The sequence below is a fragment of the Drosophila guanche genome, unplaced genomic scaffold (assembly GCF_900245975.1).
Source record: "Drosophila guanche unplaced genomic scaffold, DGUA_6, whole genome shotgun sequence".
Lineage (NCBI taxonomy): Eukaryota > Metazoa > Arthropoda > Insecta > Diptera > Drosophilidae > Drosophila > Drosophila guanche.
Window position 1 is genome coordinate 12,525,408 of NW_022995743.1, and position 21,657 is coordinate 12,547,064.

The window sequence follows — 21,657 nt, forward strand, 5'->3', positions numbered from 1 at the left end:
GCAGAGATAAAAAAACACACAAAATGTTGCTTTTTCGCAACATTGGGCAAAGCCAAACAATCCCAATGTCTATCGACAGTGTGACCGCAGCTCCTATAAACTTACAAGCTCCACTCTCCCACAGTCGCTCTCCCTCTGGCACACTCTCCATGCCCCTTGGCCAGCTTGGCGAGTCATGTTTACTTAATGGATACGCAAGGCAACTATTAAGTGCTCCCCCAGCTTCCCTTTCAGCGAGCGAGCCAACGCTTTAGCAATTTATTATCTCAGCTCTCCCATCGTTGCTGTGGCCTTGGCCAGACATTACACCCAACATTGGCTAGCCTCGTGGTGGCCAAATTGGTTGTATTTGCATTTTGGCCTAAACTGCAGCTGGCAGCTGCCCAGCCGCAAGTATAATTTGAAAGATGAAATAAAGACAAAAGTGTGTCATCAAAAGTTGTACATCCTCTGTGAGGGTATACTGGTAACGGTACTCACACTCAGCTGTCGCCTGGCGGCCAGTCATTAACTGTACTTATTGTCACACCTGCACACAGACATTAACACAGACGCAGGCCATTGAGAGCCACTCCTGCTGGCACATTAGCGGCGGCAGCTGCAGAGAGACCCAAAATAACACTTAATCTGAATTAGCTTCAAAGATTTGAATTAGCTCGGGGACAGGCCGTAGGCAGAAATCGTACACAGATTGCCAGCCAGCGTATCTTTTGACCATTCCCGAACCCTTTTTCCAGGCGCTAAAGAGGAAAAGTAACAACAAGAATCTGTCACATTCTATCTGTGCCTCTGCGAGCTACCACTTTAACGCATCTCCCACCCATCCTTGCCTCCTCTCAGCACTTGCTTTTTCTTTGTTAATTTTTATGCGCACTTTGCTGCTGCAGAGACAGAGAGGAGGAGCAACAGCAACAGCAACAGCAACTAAAACAACAACAACAGTAGCAGCAGCGACACCAAAGGCAAGGCGAGGCGAGGCGAGGCGAGCGAAGCAAAAGCCGAAAAGAGAATTAAGAAAGTTGAAGAGCGAGCAGGAGACACCGCCAGCGGGTGGTCGGTCTAACAGTAACTTAACTTCATTTACGTCTGAAAACGCAGTTGAAATAAACGACTTCACGACGCTGGCGGATTTTCTAAAAAGTAAGTTAAGCCTACGCATTCCCTTTCCTTTTCTTTCCCTTCTCTCTATACAGTTACCCCTCAAGCAGTTTACGTTCGCAGCATTCTCTCACCCACAGCCGGCGACTACCTGCTGGCCTCTCATTAACGGTTAGGTGAGATGTTGTCAGCTGTTGTTGTAAGCGAGTGGAAGAGCACGAGAACGGGAGAACGGGAGAGAGCAGCCAACTCGAAGGCATTTGGACGGTTGGCATTGTTTTGTGCGAGCAGCAAAGTTCAGAGTGGAGCAGAGTGGAGCGGATGTAATGCTGATGTCAGCTATTTCTGGGACTCGGGATTCCTTTCAGCCAAGCGCCACTAAGGAAGTACAGTCGGAGCCGCATTCCAGGGTGCTTCCTTCCGTTAATTCTGCACTGAATATCGTACAATGGTCGCTTCGCTAATTAAATTTCACGCGCGGGGGAATAAATACTCGTCAGCTGATGGCAGCAGAATCTTTTGATGCTCGTAGCACACTTTTGCGGCGCACTTTGTGGTTTTGTTTCTGTTCACAGGCAATTGCATTCGCACATGCAGCAGGATGCAGGTGCATGCGGTACGCTGCATGCGCCAGCAATATGGCCTCGCTTGGTTGGGCCTTAGGCGACGATGGCAACAGCTGGCGGCACAAAAATATTAAAAGTTTTTTACCTACAGCATCCTGCCACATGGCACCACATCCTCTCACCATGATGTTACTGCTACGATGGGGATGGGCGGAGAAAAACCGAAAAATGTCACACAAATATGTCGCACATCCATGGACAAAGGGGATTTATGTGCACGAACATTCCCACTATCGTGTGGCTGTGCTCTCTCTCTCTCTCTCTTATGACAATGACGGCCATGCAAATTTATGCCCGGCCAGGCCCAGTGTGCACTAGACAATACATAATGTTCCCAGCATAAAGCGGTCCAAAAACCACGGAGCACCAAACAAAAACACTGCACTCGATTCTCCCCCAGATACAATTTTCATTTTCATTTTCATTCTCATGGCTGAGGCATGCTGCAGAATATGCTGTAATGCGGGGGGCGGGTGCGGGGGTAAACATTAAATAAAAACCAAAAATAAAATTATGCTTATTTTTCCACATCCCCTCTTGTGGTGGATGTGCTCGAGTGTGGCTTCTCTTTTGTAGGAGAGGGTCCTCGCAAACTTGCCAACGACACAAGAAACTTTCCCTTCGAGCACTCTTCAAATTATGCTTTTCCCTCTCTCGTTTCTGTGTGTTTTCTGTGTGTGCTTCTTATGTTCTTATGGGTGGGGGAAAAACTTGCTTACACCGAATTCAAGAGACGTTAACAACGTTCTCCGTTCTTCCTTTTATTTATATAGAATATACGTATTGCAGGATAAGTAGCACAGAAACAGAGTACAACTGGGGGGGGGGGACAACTGTAAAGATTCTCAAGTTTTATGGTGTGGGAATGTACATGTACAAGGAATGGAAAAATGACATGCCATTTAATTGGATGCAAGATGATGTGGTACCTTCGTAGCTGTGTTTGTTTGTGCAATTAATGAAGCATCAGGAAACATTAGCATATTTCTTTGAATAAATTTGCCATCAAATTGTTCCCAAAATGCCCTTTAAATTGATGCATCCGAATAACATCGCCTAGAAAATGTCACGCTCCCATCTCTATTTCACGCTCTTGCCAGGGAGAAGCCTTGAGAAGACGCTCCAAATGTTATCGCTTCGTGCTTATCGCAAAACGCATCGCTGCGGCAGCGCAGGCAGGCAGCTTCGGATTTGTGGGTGCTGAAAGTGAAAAGGGGAATACTTACTCGTGTGCGACAGTTTGCCAAATTGTTAATGCTCAGCATTCGTTTCGTTCGCCTTGTGCTTTTTCTTTTGGCTGCTGCTTCGGCTGCTTGCCGTTTGCTTCTGCTGCTATCGACTTTGTCTCTCGCTTGGTCCCTCGTCCGCTCCTACGGCGGACCTTGCCTTCTGCGTGGCTTGTTGTTGTTCTTGGCATTATCATTGTATCGTCATCTTCTACTTCTACTTCTACTTCTCTGCCACCTCTACTCCTCAGCTGCTCCTTGGTCACATTTCACATTTTTATTTTATTCCTCTATACGTTGTTTTTTGTGTCTGCCGACGCGTCGGTCGTCGGCTAGTCGGCAGCGAATGAGGAGAAGGAGACGGAGAATGAAATGCTTCTGCAGGCGTCTGGCGGTCGCGGCGCCAAACTTTCTTTATGACCTCTGCTCTATATCCCAGATACATACATATGTACATGTCTTGCTCCTCCTTCGTCTCTTCCTCTGTGTCTTATGCGTGGGTGACTGTGCGCTGCTGAATTGATTGATAAGGTTTCTGTGAACAAAGCAAAACAAAGTAGAATAGAAATAGAAATGGAACTCCTCCTCCTGTACGTGTACGTGTGTGTGTCGCCACAGTTTATGATGTTTACGCTGGCATTTCAAGATTGGGCACACACGCACAGCGATGATGACAGGACAAGGCAACATTCAAATACAGACAAAAGCTTGAAGCTTCCAGAGAAATGGCCGGCGGCGGGCCGGGAAGCTCAAAAACTTTCCACATAAAATGAGCTGAGGGTAAATAAGAGCAAACGGGGCAAAGGGGAAGAGAACCGCAAAACGTTTGCTTAGTTATCCCCGGCAGCATCTCTGAAAGTTTTCGTTTTCGCTTTAATTCCACTTTACCGTTGCTGTTGCCCTTGCTTTTGCCTTTCGCTTTGCCTCTTTTTAAGCAAATATTGTGTATGCTAAGGATTGCCTGCAGCTTTGTTGCAGGTTACAGCCCTCCCCGCCCACATGTGACTCAATCTCACAGAGTCGTTGGGCAACAACAAACAAGGTGGCCAATAAAAAAAACATTCAACTAATTCTAGTCGCGTTGAAAGTTCTTCCACCCCTGCCCACTGACCTGCCCTTCGCTGCCCTGCCCCACGGTTGTATGCAACTAATTACGTGTGTTACTTTGTGTGAATAATTGCTCGTGTGTGCGAGTGCGAGGGTGTACTCAATGGCCATATCTGGTAATTGCCTTTGCCTTTTTTATTGCCTTTCGGGTGCCAGCTTAATGACCATAGGCGTGTCCAGGATTTGCCCCCCAGGCTCCAGGGTCGTCAAGTGAGCGTCGTCACAGGCCCTGGGGGGTATGGGGAGTAACTGGGTGTAATGGGTGCAGAGAAACAAAACTTTATCAATTAAATTTGATGAGAATATGAAGAGGATCTTGGCAGGTTCAGTTCCTTGGCTTATGATCTCTTCGCTTCCTGTCATGGGTTGGTAAAAACATGGAAGAGCGCTGTAATCTGCTGCTTTCTGCCTCTCAAATGTCCTAGCTTAATTATCTGGCTTTCTTTCGCTCTACCGTCCATTCGCTGAGCCGCTACTGAGCTCCATCCCCAAGGGTGTGCAGAGGAAGAACGAACGCCAATCTGGAGGTTAATTATCTCTCTGTGCTTTACAGCATACTTTTCAGAGTCAATCGATGGCTGGCCACTGCAGTGGGAGAGTGGAGAGCGGCAAGCGGCAAGCGGCAAGCGGAGCGACAAGAATGCCTGTCACTTGCCGCAGCTACTTGCCTCATCCCACGCTCCTTTTTGTTGGCGCATTTTATGACACAAGTGTAATATAATTCATATTGTACCAAAAAATTTAATGCCCCCTGAAAAATAACTCCCAATAAATAATCCTTAATGTCCCATGTGCATGAGTATGCATGAGTGTGTGTGGGTGGGTGTCGTGTGTGTTCAGCCGCTTCCCTCCTGACCTATGCTCTCCTCCATCCATAAACAAGGCGTGGCACGACACTCACACGACTCTGCTCCCACTCTCTTCCTTTCACTCTTTGTGCCGTTTTTGTTGTGTGTTGCGGTCGCATCTCTTGTTGCTGTCGTTGCTGCTGATGTTGCTGGGGCCACGTCACGCCCTGACAGTATTATGACGTGGCTTGTCGCCTGCCCCAGACTTTGAATCTCGGACTGCGACACGCTCTTCCTCCAAAGGAGCAGCATGAAACGAAGCGAAAAATGCTAAAACTGAAGCATTGCCGCGACAAATTTGTCAACTTTGTCAACGAAAAAGGCAACGGAACGGAAAGGCGAAGCCCCACATACCCTGGCAGACTCAGCGCTCTACTTTGTTTTCAATTTAATAAGGCTTCAGCTAGGCAACACCTTCTCTGCAGGGTATGTAAATATAATAATTTCACTAAATTATATTCTGTTTTTTTGTGTTACTTTAAACTTTATTATTATTTATAGGCTTAGGTAAATTGCCCTTTGGAATGAACCGCCATGGCCCATGGCCAGTGATTAATTAATTTCCCAGGGCATTTACCTCACCATCCGGGCCATCCCTGGCCACGAGCTTGCACCAAAACAATTCCCTGGGCATCAGGTGGAAGCCGGCAATGCTGCCCATCATGTCCGTTGTGGTGCGTTCGGCTGGCTCCAGTCGGAAGCGCAGGACCAGTCGATATAGCAGAGCCTTCACCTCCATCAGTGCCATGCGATTGCCGATGCAACTGCGCTGCCCAATGCCGAAGGGGAGGTAGGTGAAGGGCTTTATCTCGTGCTTGTGGTCATCGTCGAAGCGCTCTGGTCGGAACTGCTCGGGCTGGGGGAAGTTGTCCGGGTCGTGGTGCAGGGCAATGACAGGAATATTGATGAGATCGTCCTGCTTGAGCTCCACCACGAGGTTACCCTCCTCGTCGCGTAGCTGGACGTCCGAGCCGCACATGCGATCGAGGACAATGGCCGGTGGCCACATTCTCAGGGACTCGGAGACCACACAGTCCAGGTACTTCAGGCCCATTAGAGTGTCAAAGTCCAGGGGCTTGCCGCCCAGCTGCTCCTCCGTTGCCATGATCTCCTCATAGAGCTTGTCCTGCACCTCGGGATTCATGAGCAGCTCGTGGCTGGTGAAGCACAGGCAAGTGGCCACCGTTTCGAAGCCAGCGGAGAAGAAGAGCAGGCACTGGGCCAACAGATCCTCGTCGTTGAACTCGGCACGATCCTCCGGTGTGGTCGTCTCCTGGGACGCCTCCTGCTCCTCTCTGAACTTCCTCTGGGCTTCCATCAGCTGCTGAATCATGTCGGGGCGTACGATGTTGTGCTCCTTGCGATGCTCAATGGCGCCAAAGACCAGCTTCTTGAAGTAGTCTATGTTGTTCATGTCCATCACGGGAACTCGAAGGAACTGACAAGAGAAAAATGGATCTCAGCTTTAAGTCTGCAATGAAGTCAAATCTGTGCTTACATTCATGAGTTTGGGCAGCAAGATGAAGAGCATCACCTTGAGGATGACCCAAATACTGAACTGTGAGACTCGCTGTCCGATGGTGAAGAACTCGTTGTTGGGGTCCTTGAAGGAGTTCACCTGTATGCCAAAGGCCGCCGTGGCAATCACATCGTTTGTGTAGCGTGTGAAGAACTCCTTCAGCTCCAGCTCTGTGGCTCCATCCTCTGTCAGCTTCCGCTCCAGGTATGCCACCGCCTCCACATTGCAGGCCTGAATCAGCTCGAACATGAGACGAATCTTGAGGCTGGAGAAGCTCGGCGTCAGTGTGTTTCTCATCTGCTTCCAGCGACGGTCGCGCAGCGAGAGCAGGCTCTTGGACAACAGGCTGCTGCTGTCGGTACCCCCATCGCTGATGCCCTTTCGATGGTTGGTGAAGTTCTCAAAGCTCTTGATGCCCACCTGGCGGATGAGTTCCGGATCGGCGATATATAACAGTGGATCGCGCATGCTAAAGACGCCATAGACCTTGTGCTCCTTCAGACGCATGTGCACCGCAATGCTGGAGAACAGGGGGAGAGAATGTTGCACTAATCGAAGTTATGGCATTTCTGGTACTTACCTTTGCTTCGGGTAGGAGCCCTTGCCGAACAGCATGGGCAGCGGAATGTTGCCCAGCAGCGGAACGGGCGCCTCATGGACCACGCCCCGTTTCAAAAAGTATCCAACTGGAGGCTGGGCCCATTTGTACAGCAAGTAACCGATGAGCGCCGTGAGGGCCAGTAGCACCTCGAAGGCCATTTCACGGGTAGCTAGAGTGGGTAGAGGGGGGAGGTGCGTGCTAGTTTGATTTCACAGGGGGGGGGGGGGGATAGCTCCAATAACTTGAAAAGTGTCGCTGCCGGCCCGAATGCTGAAATGCCACTGAAATAAACAATGTTTGCTCTCTTCTCTTATATGCAAAGCTTTTTGTGTGCCGGCGAACCGGCAAAGTGTGAGCATGTGTTGGTGAGCGAAACGTTTTGTGTGCAGAACGGCAGAAAGAGCGCGAGAGAAAGAGAGCGGGAGAGCGTGTTAGCTTATCAATTAGCTGGAGCATGTTGAAATCTAATGGAGTAGGAAATAAATATATTTGTAATATGAAATTATGGATAAACGAAAGAAGCCAAAACATGATAAAAAGAAAAATGTTAGAGAGTAAAATGAAGTTGATTGGAGTTTCTATTAGGTTTATGATGCAAGATGTTTATTAAAATCATAATACCCTCTGCAAGGGTATACTCTTATAACTCTCTGCTAAAAGAGAGCAAAGCCATGACGTAAGAGGCAGGCGGCTTATAGACCGAATTTCGACTTGCAATATTGTTGCCCAAATTTATATTTTGGGAGCATTAACAGAACATATATATTTATTTCCTTCTCTTTCTGTTTACTTTGATTGCTATTTAGTTGTAGCGTAGAGCGTAGAATAGATAGAGACTACCATGGGACGAATAAGCCGTGTATCGGCAAAATGAATTATCAAACCAATTTCTATTGTGGTCACAATGTTGCAGTGTCGATGTTGAAATGGAAATCCCTTGTAGTTTGCTGATATGATAACAAAATGATAATGTTATTCAAATTACACGTCATGCGGAATGTGGGGGGGCGTACGGGGCGCTAATGAAAAACTCAACGAGCAGTAGATTCAGCGTACGTTCGAGTTGGAGTTGGCATTTGGCATGTCATGGCTAATCACATTGGCATAAACTAATTTCAGCATTAATCCCCTTAAGTGACTCAACTATTTATTATAAAGGACTTGGCGGGGCACGTGCCGGGGATCTGCTTTTTCTTGTTTGTTTCTTAGATCTCAAATGGGAGCCCAAAACAGGCACAGAAATTAAAGTTCTGTCACCTTATGTACACAAAATCTACCAAGTGCATATACATATGTACATATTATGTGTTTGTTGGAGTGGTGGAAGCATAATGAAATTGCTCAGAGAGTTTAGCAGGCTTGGAAAACTTTTGTGTGGCCGTGGCAGGTCTCCCACTCACTAATGCGATAGGAGGCAAAGACGTTTATGGCCTCGGTCCCAGCCCCATAACTGATTATGCAATCAGCTCACGTCTCAGGCAAATGACAAAATTTGCTTGCATTTAGTTGGAGTCTAACAAGAAATTATTGCACTACTCAGAAGGAGAGTGAGAGTGAGCCGCATTGAAGCATGGCTGAGCGAGCGAGAGCGACAGACGCCACGGACAAATACAGTTATCTTTGAGCGCATGCTAATGTTCGCCACTCCCCCCGCTGCGAATAGTGCTCGAAAGGGGAATATCAGAGAAGAGCTAAATCAATCGCATTCAGCTTTTACTCTCTTAAGCTGTGTGCTCAGCTGAGTGACTGCAGGGTGTACCACTAATGCCAGCAATAAGGTAAGGCAATCACGGAGAATCGGTTACAGTTACTCTGGCGACACAAGTGAAGTTTATCCGTGGAGACGTGCTCTGCCTTACCCGTTTTATTGGTGCACTCTTTTGCTGAAGGCTGGGATTCTAGTGTCAAGCTTGGATTCTTTTCCTTTCCTTTTGTTCTCTTATTGGTGGGCAAACATTTTGTCTGCTGTGGAACACCCGGGAATTGAATCTCTATATTCTCTCCTCTTTTCCCCCATTCAATTTCTAATGTGTTTACACTGGCACAGGGCGTGGATGTGGGGGTGGGGGCGAGTCTGAATACCGAAATGGCCATGTACTTGAAGTCAGGTTTTTTCTTTTCTTTTGCATTAATTTCCTTTGCAGGCATCAACCATTTGAATTTAATGTTCTCTGGCTTGTTTTTGCTGTTTTCGATTCTGTTTTCGGTTTCTCTTTTCGTTTTCCATGCTCTGCCGTGGCCTTTTCATTGCAACTCAAGTGCCGCCCGCAAAACTTGAAAGATATCCCCTTGTCGACTGCCACTTGCCTGCCCGCCCTGCTCTGCACTGCTCCTCCCCTGTGGATATCTCTGGTGTCCAGTTTCGGGGCAAATCAAACAAGCAGAGTAAATATTTTACCATTTCGACTCTAATTAGTCCAAATTCTTGTGTTTTCTCCTATCGACAACGGATATGGAAGATGCTACGAGAGGGCTCCTATACATGCTCCCGCGACAGCAGAAAACATTTGCTTAGGGCTTGTGTGTGTGTGTGTGTGTGTGTGTGTGTGCTGTGTGTGTTTTGTGGCAGTGAGAAAGCAGAGACATTGGATTATTCCTTGAGCTTTAACGGGCTTCCCTCTCCTGTTACTTGTGTGTATTCTCCATCTGTTCCACCCCACTTGAAGTGTTCTCCAGCTGTCCAAAAATAAGAACAAGACGAATATACTCGTATGTTTTGCAAAGAAATGCTCTCCAGATGCCTTGGAGCTTACCAGTGCTGGTGCTTGTTTTTCCATTCTGGTTATCCTGCCATTGGAGAGCTTACATTTTGATTTGTTTTGCTTGTTTGCGTGCTCTTTTGCTGTCTGTGTTCATAATTAAAATAAATAAATAACTGGTAAAACATTGAATGACAAGATACTTGCATATTTGCATTAATTCTTTAGAAGGATCCCCGTGCGCCAAAAGGTATGCTGCATATTCGTATCACTTTCTTAAGGATGCTCGCATGGAAGTTCAGCAAATAAAATGCATCATCTAGACCAGTTTGGGACCAGTTACGGCATTGGATAACTGCTTATTGGAATGCCAAAGATGTTTCTCCCCGATAATCGCGCCATAAAAGGCTTAACCAAACTGTATAGTGGAGACGCCAACTGGGGGAGGAGGGAGGGCGTACATGCCATATAAAATGTTAATTTATTGCCATTGTGGGCTATTCCACAAACGATATTATTATGCAATCGCATACAAAACAGACCAGAAAAACACTAAACACAATACAATGAAATGAACGAATATTTCTCTATGAGAAACGGATAGCGTTTTGGCACAATTTTGCGGGTTTTTGGTTGGCAAAATCAACAAAATGCAATAAATATTTGAAAGAATAAAAACACATAACAAGGACAAACAATATAAAACATGAAAAACAGCACTGAGCAGCCTATTGATTCGAATCCATTCCAATCGTTTCGTCCTGTTACCGAAGATTTTTTTTTTTGGGCACATGGCCAAGGCAAGAACTGAGCATAGCCAGGGCCGACACCTGGCCGTACGTGACTCAGGCAAAGATACGAGTATTTATGTGTGTCGAAGGAAATCGAATAACATTTTTTATGCACGCATCAAATTTATGGCCCAGCCAGCTTCGCTTTCGCCCCGCCCGTCCCGTCTTCCGCAAATATGGACATTGCCAGATAGCCGCTTTTCCAGCACTCTCTTCTCTGGCAGATTTCCCGATTTTTCAGTTTTCAGTCAAATATTTGCAATGCGAGTCCTGTCACGTGAAATGGGAGACGAGCAGCCTGTTCTGCGGCTAATTTGCTGTTGCATCAAATCACTATTGTCCACAGCCAGTCACTGTGACAGTGAACGCTGGTGGAGAGCATCTCTGGCGGGCAGCTGGTGGAACAGTGCTACTGCGCCTAATATATGATAAGGATGTCTGTGTCTCGTTTCCACTCTCTGTTTTTCGATGCGCACTCATTCAAATTTATGCCTATGCCTAAACGCTGATTATGACAAATATGCCATGCTCCACTGGTTCTGGTTGGCTCTCCATTTCTGGCTCTGCTTCACGTTCTCCCTACCCATCCTTTTCTCTTCTGGGTGGCTTATTATTGCTGTAGGTCTGTTTTTGTTTGCCTTTCGACCAGTTGACGAAAATCCCAAAATAAATAAAAGTTTTATTATTAGCATGTGTACAGGTGTGGGGGGTGCAGCAGAGGGTGGCTGGCAGAAATAGCACAAAATAAAATGGAATCAAAGCAGGATTTCTGGCTCCAACATGATTGCCACTAATGACACGCACGCACAAGCACACCCGCACACCTAACACACACACACACACATGGACACATGGACAGTGTGTCAACAATTATAATGTGCAAATTGTTTGATACGTGTGCGTGCGTGTGTGTGTGCGTGTTTGTGCGCTTCTGTCACCTGCCATCACATTTGCTTTATTGCCGCTCATTAGAGATGCTCAACGAGGAGCGAGCACAACGAGAACCAAACCGAACCGAAGCGAACCCTTTCTCTTTCCTCTCCCTCTTTGGGTGTTGCTTTCTGGATTTCCCCACACATATGCATAAGTTTTTTTGTTTCTTTTGTCCATGCCCTGACCTCCGCCCTGACTCTTTCTGTGCGGGTTGGTGCTGGGATTTGACAGCAAGTGACAAAAGATTTTTTGCTCACCAGCTGCTCTGACACTTTGATGAATGGTGTCCTCGCCAGAGCTGTGGCCGTCAGGATATATATTTATGTACGTACAAGAGTGCAGGGAAGCGGGACACGAATTTTAAACGCTTTACAAATTGAAGTTCACACATACAACAATCATCTGTCCCCAAGTGTGGCAACAAAAAAACAAATGTTAAGAAAAACTACTAGCGATCGAACTGTGAATGATTAGTGAGAAAGAGATGGCCCATCCAAAAGCTTTAATGAGAGCGTGCTCTGTGCTTGACAAGAGAGCAACGAGTAGAACAGTTAGTTTAAGCAGTGCGTATAAGCTGCATGGCACTGCACTGCTTGACCTGAGCTACGCAGTTATGAGCAGAAAGAAAAACAATGCCAGAATCGTTTGCGTTAAAAGCATAAGCTCTTAAAACCATCCATACGCCTAATAATAGATTGCCTTTCAATTGTGCACAGCCATATTTTCATTTCAATTATTGTTTACACTCATCCAGGGATTACAATTTCATTTCATGATTCATGGAACTGCGTTCAGCGCATTGTCTCGGCACAATTGTGCGAATTGTTGCAAGCTGAAAACAATCGTCGGACTAAGCCCAAACAACAGAAAACTCTCCAAAAGCCAGCTATAGAGGGGTTCGGTCCAGTCCGATCCGGTGCTATCCCGGACTCCGTAACTAAGCCCAAAGCCAGGCCAACAAAAAAAGGATTATTTTGATTATTTTGCGTGTTGGCTACGTGGCTACATGCCAGCAGCAGAGGGAGAGGGTCGGGCCAGGGCCGTTCATTTCAATGAACTCGCTTTTCAAACGAAATTTTATCATGCCTGCCCAGGCAGTCGTTCGCTCTTCAATGACTCCGCATCTCCACGGCTGGGACCGAGTGCGTGGACCGAAAAAAAACAACACAAAAGAAAGTGGAACACAATTTGCTTATGTTTTCCTTTTCTTTTCTTGTCGTTCTCGCTTCAAGATATCCAATCCCTGTGGCTAACGAGCTGGCTCAGCTCCGGCAGCGGGAGAAACAAGAGGAGCAGCAGCAGCAGCGGTGGTGAGGATAAACGCGCCGTCAACGTTTACACGCTCCAGCAGCCGCATAAATTTCCGCTTCAATTGGACGTGTACAGCGGTGGTAATTGTAGCTTTGATTGCCACCACCACCAGCAGCAGCAGCAGCAGCAGCGGGAGGAGCTGGACAGGAACCATCCTTCACAGAAATCAACACTTTCCGCCTCTTTTGCCCAGCAGAATTCGCAGCCCAGACGCCGGCTGTCGCAAACTTGCGAAGCAGCAGCAGAAACCAAATTTATTGAAAGTTCAATGTGTAAGCCAGCAATAAATAAAAGCACCAATACCAATAGCAATCCATGAACAATCAGCAGCAATAAGAAATTTAAAGTAAAGTTTCACTCTTGAGCTGTCTCTCTCTCACTCTCACACACTGACTCCCGCAGCTGTGGCGTAGCTGAAGATGGAGCGGCGTCCAAGGTATACTAAAGGGTAGGTAAGGCAGTTCAGCTCTCTGGCTGGCAGTTCCTGAACTGCCTTACCCTATTCTTAGTAAGCTTCGAATGCGCCTTCTGCTGCTGTTTGATTTGACTGCTACATTTGCATAATTCTATAAAAGTCTCACTCATTCTCTCTCTTTCTCTCTCTCTCTCTTTCTTTCTGTGTAGCCCAAACCATGGACGACATGGTCTATCAGTGCAGCAATCAGAACTCCATTTATGTGCTTAATGCCAGCTATAATGCATATGGGGTAAGTTTTCCCTGCTAGCAGCCGCCCGCATGTGGTCTCCTATTCTCCTAACTGTCCAACCGTCTCCTATTCTGTCTTGCCTTGGCAGGACCTGGGCACATATGCGGCAACAAAGCGTGAAATAAATGGCAGCCAGAGCCGAGCAGCGGCAGCGCATCCAATTGAGGCAACTTGCTCCACGACTGCTGCGGGTGTGGGTGTGGGTGTGCAGCATAAATTCAAAAGTTCTGGCAGTGCCACAACAGGATCTTTAGGAGGATGCGCTTCAAACTACGTAAATCCTGTCGCTACATCAATGTCAACCACAATGTGTTCACCGGCAGCGACGGCCCTGCAAAAACTGTTCAATTGCAGCGTCGGCAATGCCTGCCAAAATGTCACCCACACTCACAACGGCAGCAACAACAACAACACACTCCACGGGAGCGGCCATAACAATGGCTGCCTGTCAGCGACTAGGGGAAACCTGTGCGAAGGGGGAGCGACCGGGGTGGCAAATGCAAGTGGAAGTGGTGCTGGAGTCCCAGCAGGTGGTGCGCCACAGCCGCTGCTGGCCAAGAAGAAATGCACCAATGTCAAATCGACGCTTATTGCCAAGAAGACAAAGTTTCTGAAATTTCTCGAAGAAGAAAAATGGAGGAACGCTGCAGCCGCAGCAGCAGCAGCAGCGGAGGATGAAGGAAGGGAAGACATCAGGTATGTATGGCAGTCAAGGATTCATATATACACACATACATATGTGTGTGTGTGTATGTGTGCTTGTACACAAGTGTGTGTTTGTGTGTGGGTGAAGCAAAAAAAAGAAACTTATAAATTCTCATAAATGTTACTTTGCGGCATTGAAGATTGTGGCAAGCTTCTTGGGGTTTATTGGACAAACGGTATTTTCGTCCAAGTTGCCACATGCCGGCGCTAGAGTGGTTTCTCATTAACTCGACAGAGATGAAAAATGAAACAAGTTCCATTGGAAATAAGTGGAAATATCTCGTTAGTTATCGATTACTGTCCCAACTAAAAAGTATAAATGGTGGCAGCAAGAGCAGAAATGGTTTTCCAACTAGATACTGCTGCAAACTCCCAATGCCCTCTTTGTTAGACGCTCTTTCTCATCGATTTAGCTCCATTGTGGGTCATTTTTTGTTTGTCCCAGTTTGGCCCCCTTAATGCTGCACTGAATGGCGCTTGCCTGCTTTCAATTAGCTGTCCAGCGGATACTTTGTTTCGGCGAAACTTTTCTGCATTGTTCATAAAGTCATAATCGGTTCTGATCCCCCCATCGCTTAGCAAACTTGCTGCCCTCCCCTGCCAATGCCTCCCGCTCTGTCGCCTTTATGCGGCCATTTGCGAAATTGAAAAAAATTTACGCGTTCACCATAAACATCAAGCGATATGAACGCAGTGGCACTGAAAGGCGGCAAAAGTTGATTAACATGCCAGCCCCTCGCCGGTTATGGTTCTGGCTTTGCCTGTGGCTGCGGCTGTGGCCCGGGGACGCCTCAATGGATTCCCATAACTGTGCATATTGAAGTGCAATAATCATATTTTACGGGTGCGCCACGGCACGGCACGGCACGCATGCGAGACGGCAACACTTGAGCGACGCCCAAAAGAGAAAAGTTGCCGCCAAAGCTGCCGCTGCATTCCCTGTACGCCCCGCCATCACTCTAAACTAAACTTTTCGTAGCTCAACGCGTGTCTCTTTCCACACACACACACACACAGCCTCTATTTTTTCTCCCCCGTTGCAATAATGATGTCAAAGTTCGTTCACTGAAAATTTCGATGCAAAGGCGGCCGGGAAAATTTCATTAATTTGCAGTTTCTGAGGGTGTTACGGGACGCCTGCTGCTGATGGAGGCGTTTCTGCTTTGATTTATTAGTACCCGGTGCACATTTAATTAGTAAGCGTCAGCAGAAGGCAAAAAATGTCCTCTCCTCCGTGCCGAGAGCAAATGCTGGTGCAAATTCTTTGGCGAACATTCATCAACTTTTGCGACACCGACAAGAATGACTCCATCAACTTTTGTTGCAAAATAACTTGCACAATTTTTCACAAACTTTTCTTTGGCAAGAATTTGCATTTGCACTTTTTCACAGTATTTTTGTATGCCGATAAGAGAGAGAGAGAGAGAGAGAGAGCAGTCAAGAGTCTTCTTTAATGGCCTCCGGTCGGGAATGAGAAGGTGTTTTCTGTCCGGGGCTTAATTTATTGTGGCCTGAAGTGAAAATATTCCCTGGATTATGGGGGAATTTGTATATTTTATAAGAGTCTGGGCTCAGGATCGATACAGTCTCACGGCCTTCACACTTTCTTTGCATTAGCACTATGTACATATGTATGTACCAGCCACAACCACTTCATAATCGTTGGCCTCCTTCCGCTCCACTTGCAACCATTTGATGCGCGTTTAGTTTAGTCAACCAGAAGCTAAATAAACTTTCATTTACCATGCTCGACAGCAATGAGGCGGAGCCCAGCTCAGCGGCCACGTTGTCGACAACATCATCGTTTGTGGGCCACTCAGGCGTGCAGGGGCGGAACAACAATGGCAGGCACTTGAAAAATCAGAGCAACAGTCAGGAAGCTGGCTCCTCCCGAACCAGAGCTGGGACTGGAACTGGGACGCAGCCCCACCAGCAGAATAAATTGAACAATTGGAGCATGCATAATGAGGACAGCAACAAACTGACCAACTACCCGCAGCAGCAGGAGCAGCAGGAGCAGCGGCAACATCAGAGCTATGTGAAGGAACAAACAAAATCAAGCTACGAACTGTACCAGGAGGCAGCCGACATTTTGGGCCTCAGCTGCAGTCTCTGTGATAACTGCCGCTGCCTGGACTGTCAAGTAAGATGGAGGAGGATGGAGATCCTGCCATAGAACAAGCGTAAGCCAATCACTCACTCACTCACTTGTTCACTGTATCGTTAACAGAGCGGCTACTTTGATTGCGACGACGACGACGAGAGCTACTCGGAACAGTCGTTGATGGACGATGAATACGATGACTACGACTACAGCGTGGAGGAGCTGCAGATGCTGCTGACCAGGGAGCATCAGTTGGGACAGGGGCCCGAGCAAACATTGTGCTATGCCGTGGACTGCCAGCAGAACTGCCACCTGCCCCAGGACGAAGCCCAGGAGCCACCAGCAGCTGGCCAGGGGAATGTGGAGCCAGAGCCGGAGTATGTTGGGGTCTCCGGACCCCATCGTGTGGCCATCGATTTTGATTTAATTAACGCCACTTGCAGCCAAGTGTTGCAAAATTGTGAAACCTTTAACGATTTGAGTTTGCTGGATGCCGCCGGCACCGAGCAGCGTCCGTTTACGTAAATACAGGTGAGTAGGCGGAGGGTCGGGGGAGTCCGCACCGCATGCGTGCTCATGGGTGGCATTTTTGGGGGAATTTTGTAAATTTCGCAGAGGTATTCGGGGTATGATAAGCGCATCCTTTGGCATGTGGACACATGAACGGTTGAGTTGTCAAAGCGTTGACAGTCTTCCTTTCATCTGGTCCATTCAAAGGGCTGACTCTTGTCAAACAGTAACTCGAGATGCTTCCAAGAAGGGTCTTAAATCCCTTTTTGGCCACAACAATTAGAGGAGAGGAGAGTGAAATTTGTTTGGGTCTTATGCAAAAATGAGCAAATTGCATTTCATAGTCGTACATCTACACAAAAAGGAAACAAATGGAACGAATGGTAAGCACTGAAAATTCCGCTGAGTTGGCAGAGCTCAGTGGGGCGTGCAGGGAGGAGGCAGGGGAGGTTGGGGCAGTGGGAGGACCCTGTGCCATGGACCGAGTTTGGTTACGAGCTGCCACCGCAACAGTGGCAATGGCCGGTACTTGGTCAGTTTATTGCATTTAGTCAAGTTTAGTTGTTGTTGTTTCCACGGACGATTGTTGCGAACAAATGAAAGCAGGAAAGGGCTGCCGGCTGGCTGCCGGCGGAAAGGGCCGTCAAATTTCATTTTCACACAAAAAAAAAAGGCAGCAGCAAATTTCACATATTCGCATATTTGTTGAGGGCTCAAAGCAATATGCAAAACATGCACTTTCTGTTGCAAGGGCATAGAACTATGAAAAATTCAGCGTCAGTTCGAAATGGCAAAAGGTGAAAGCCACTTGAATCGAATTACATTTAGCAAATTAAATTTAAAGAGCTGGCGGCCACCAAATCCCTGGGCCAAGTGAATAACGACTGCTACAAGCGGAGGCAATAAAGAGGCTGCTTGCCCGTCCGTCTCAGTGGCATGGCAGCCAGAGAGCCTGCCACCGCCTAAGACCCTCGAGGCTTAATGCCCCGGACACGGCTGCTGCGTGTGAGTAGCTGCGATAGAGCAGAGCCTTTGTGTGTGGATGTACGAGCATGAGCATGCCTGTGTGTGAGAGTGTGCGCCAAGTGCATTTGCCGTTGTTTAACCATCCACCAGCAGCGCGAGCTCAGCGGCTGCTCATGTACATACTTGTTCCCTCCTCTCCTCCCACTTCTGGCCAGCTGCCAGGCACACACTAAATTCCGTTAGCAGAGACAATGCACTAAAGAAGATTCAAAACCAGTGAAAGGGCGAAAGGGAGCTTTGGGCTCTCCATCTCCCCGCCTCGCCTCGCCTCTCCTCTTTTTTTCGCTCCCTGCTTTTGACTGTGTGCTGCTTATGCAAGCCCTGGCCGGACGAAGGTCTGCTTTATTGAAAAATCATTTTACCTTAGATTCTCGCATGGCCAATTGAGCACATTACACACATGCATACATACACTCACAGGCACACACTAAAATACTCATTTAGACAAAAGCGGCAGCCATAAAACTGTTCGCCAGCAAATGGAATTTTACGCAATGGCCACAGCAGTTGGACTAGTTTGGGTCTGTGTGGGTTTTTCAATTTAACGGATGGACAGTGGCCACAAATTGATTTCAAAACTTCGTTGTGTAAATCGTTCAATGAAAGCCAGTTCCAGAAAGCTCGCGATGTAGCGAGCGAGACGATCAATTCAGAGAATCCGTTACGTTTGGCGCTCAGTGAGCAAAGCTCGAGAGAGCTTTCTTATGTTACTTGTTGTACGATAAGTTCACTTAAGAGAGCATCGCTCAGTAAGCAATCCGTTATTATTTATTGAGTTTGCTTCTCTGTACTCTTGAACTTCCAGCAAAAGTACGAAATGTATACAATAAGAATACAGTAAATGACTGCTGCAGCACTACAAGAATTTGAATACGTTAAATTGTCGGCCAATAAGTATGCAAAGCTTAGGTGAAGCTAACCACTGTGCAGCTGCAAGTCCAAATGCAATAATTCCCATTAAGCTTCCAACCGCGTGACGCCCACAAGCTCCGCTTGTGTCCTTCGCTGCCTAATGATGCTTGATTTAATTAATGCCGCATTACCTACGTGGCCAGAACCAGGGGACGCAACCAGTTCGTACTCTACACACATTTATGCCCTAGTATTGGGAGCCAGGCCAGGGCCGGATAGCAATTGGAAACTGTAAACGTCTGCTGCGGGAGGGTAAAGCACCACATTGCCATTTGCTGATGATGATAATTTATTGCCCCGAAGGGTTGCCAAAGCTACCCACTCCAACTACCTTTCTCGTTCTCTTTCGCTGTCTCTGTCTCTGTCTCTGTCCGACGCGTACTCCTTAGAGGAAACGATTTCCGCTTTGGGCCGCCCTGGGCGTGTGCAAATATTTGCAATGGCTTTCTATTCGTATTTCCCCAGCCAGAGCAAACAAATTGTTAACAATATTTATTGTTTGTTCGATGTTCGTTCGCTGGATCGTTCTGCGGCTGTTGACAATGATGAAATGGCAACTTAAGGGCCCACGCCCACTCCTTTGGCTAAATCAGCGCATGTAACTTGACCAGAGGAAGAGATTCTGACCAGGACAAGGCCGTAATGGCTGTCTGGATGTGCGGCACTCTGGGTCACAAAGTCACAGCCATCGGGCGGCGTCAATGCTCATTTCCGTCGACATATTTTCATTTCCTTTTGGCTTTTTGATTCGTTTTCTGTTTTTGCTGTTCCTCCATGGATTACCAGCTGGCAGCTGGCCCCACACCGCCGACATCCGCCCAGCGTGAATTGTAATTCATTAAACTTTTATTGTACAACATTTTCCATGAGGGCTGGCCTTCTCTTCCTGCTTGGCGGACCCAGCACCACTTTGGCTCTGAGTTCTACTTCAATTTTAATTCGAAATTGAGGCAGGAAACACCCATTTATGGCCCATGTACAGAACGAAACTTTTGGCAACATTTAAAAAATACACAAAAATCATAATTAAACTTTTCAATAGAATTTCCATAAGGAGAGGCCTCAGACCCGCCCCCAAAAACAAACAGAACGAACGGCATTCGGTCGCTGCTAATTATAAATTATAATTTTCCAGATCCTTTGTTGCCGAAAATAATCTTAATGAAATCATTCAAACAAAACTTTGAGCCATCCCTATCAGTGGGTGGGTGTGGCAGAGGGGCGGGCCTGGTTCTCCTGCCTGGCGGCAATTAATTTTGCTCAACGTTCACGGACAAAAACGGGACACGTTTCGATAATGAAAGCCGCAACTGGCACGCCCCCCTGCCTGCATCCCACACGCCCCTACTAATTGTGCCAACAACTTGATTCCAGCTGAGCAGTCTGCTTTTTCATTCATGCTCGTATCCGACACCACATAAAAGCAGGAGCCCAACAAAAAAGCTAAAGCTAAAGATTCATGTGTGTGCTCGTGGCGCCCCAAAGAGTGGGCTATCTAATTGTTAAAGCATCAAGCAAATGCCACACTTCGACACTGCCTCTGCCTCTGCCTCTGCCTCTGCCTCTGTTGTAGTTTCATAAATTTGAATTTTAAATTAAACACACACAGAGAGAGAATCTGCATGTAGAGGGAAGAGTCTCGACCGTATGTTGCCCTTCTGCCAGAACTTTAGAGATAAAGTTTTCGCCTGAAGCAATTCCTGGCACGAATGCCTTCAGCTTGGTTATTTGAGTTGCCCATAGGTATTATTACCAACCTCTTCCTTAGATATACCCCGTGTCTGGCGCGATTCTAGGGCAGTGCAAAGCAAAGTTTTCTCTCAATTCTCAAAAGTTGGAAACTTCTATCCTTATGCAAATTGATTTGTGTCGTGTGTTTCTGCAACATTTTGCCCAAAATTTCACCTTGTGGCTTGGTATTTGTGTGTGTGTGTGTGTGCAGATTCTTATGTATTTATTTATTTGATTAAGGTCTTATATGTTTGACATTTCAGTTTACATTGTAAACGCTGAATCAACACAAAACTATTAACAAGAAATGGTCGGATAAATTAATTAAAATGTCAACCTGAGTTTATCCTTCTCTTTGCCAAAGGCAATTCCGACAAAGTCCATAAGATTTCAGGCCCCCCAAGGCAAGGTCTCCCAGGCAGACGCCCGAGCAGGCATAATTTAAGGCCACAAAGCAGAGCCGGTCTATGAATTTTTTATGAGTCCAGCCCAGGGGAGGAGCAATGTTGAATATGAGTGCATACAAATTTAAATATTTCCAGAGTGTTCCATTTCCTTATCCAAGCACTCAAATATGCACATATTCCCGCATTCATGTATATTTTCTAACTAAATAAATAATAAATGTTTCGCATATCTTCTCCGTATTTGAACAGGAAACGCAAGCGAAATCGAGATCGAACGCCGCAGCTAATTAAATGTGGGAAAAGCGAACAAAAATCCTTTCATTTCCACTGACACCTTTTACAGTGGCTGCCAATTGCATGCACACGAGCCGTGGCCTGTTTGCGTTTCATTTAATTTCTTATTTTGATTTCAATCAAGTTCCGACACGCCCAATGGGCAAGAGGACACAAACAACAGTAAATGGTAATCAATGATTTTGTTAACAAAAAGGCTCCTCCGACAGTACATAAATATGCATCCACATATAGATGTTGAAATCTGTTATATATATTCGACACCAACCGTGTGCGTGAATTGCATTCAATTAATAACTGTGGAAATGGAAAACGTTTCAGTTATTGTCAGTAAATAAAAATATATATAAATTATCTACTTGTAACCCATAGTCATGTGCCAATTCGAACAATGAACAAAGCTAAGAAACAAAAACAAACAGAAACCAATACGATTTGCAAATTCAATGAATAATAAATAGATGTACATATGTATGCGCATATGTATGTAAAGATATGTATA

At 46.7% G+C, this 21,657-nt stretch overlaps 2 protein-coding genes across 2 annotated transcripts; one reads left to right on the forward strand and one right to left on the reverse strand.

Annotated features, from left to right (window-relative positions):
- Positions 1 to 919: 919 nt before the first annotated feature.
- On the forward strand, positions 920 to 21,594 carry LOC117578883. The gene is made up of 7 exons (XM_034264677.1): positions 920 to 1,140; positions 12,681 to 13,031; positions 13,384 to 13,466; positions 13,555 to 14,162; positions 15,927 to 16,314; positions 16,402 to 16,806; positions 21,111 to 21,594. Exons 2-6 carry the CDS (start codon positions 13,028 to 13,030, stop codon positions 16,798 to 16,800), a joined length of 1,482 nt encoding a protein of 493 aa, XP_034120568.1. The 5' UTR covers positions 920 to 1,140; positions 12,681 to 13,027; the 3' UTR covers positions 16,801 to 16,806; positions 21,111 to 21,594.
- Positions 5,364 to 7,272, reverse strand: LOC117578879 (cytochrome P450 9c1). Its single transcript, XM_034264673.1, has 3 exons — positions 7,005 to 7,272; positions 6,404 to 6,944; positions 5,364 to 6,343 (listed from the first exon to the last, which is right to left on the reverse strand). Exons 1-3 carry the CDS (start codon positions 7,181 to 7,183, stop codon positions 5,462 to 5,464), a joined length of 1,602 nt encoding a protein of 533 aa, XP_034120564.1. The 5' UTR covers positions 7,184 to 7,272; the 3' UTR covers positions 5,364 to 5,461.
- Positions 21,595 to 21,657: the final 63 nt, after the last annotated feature.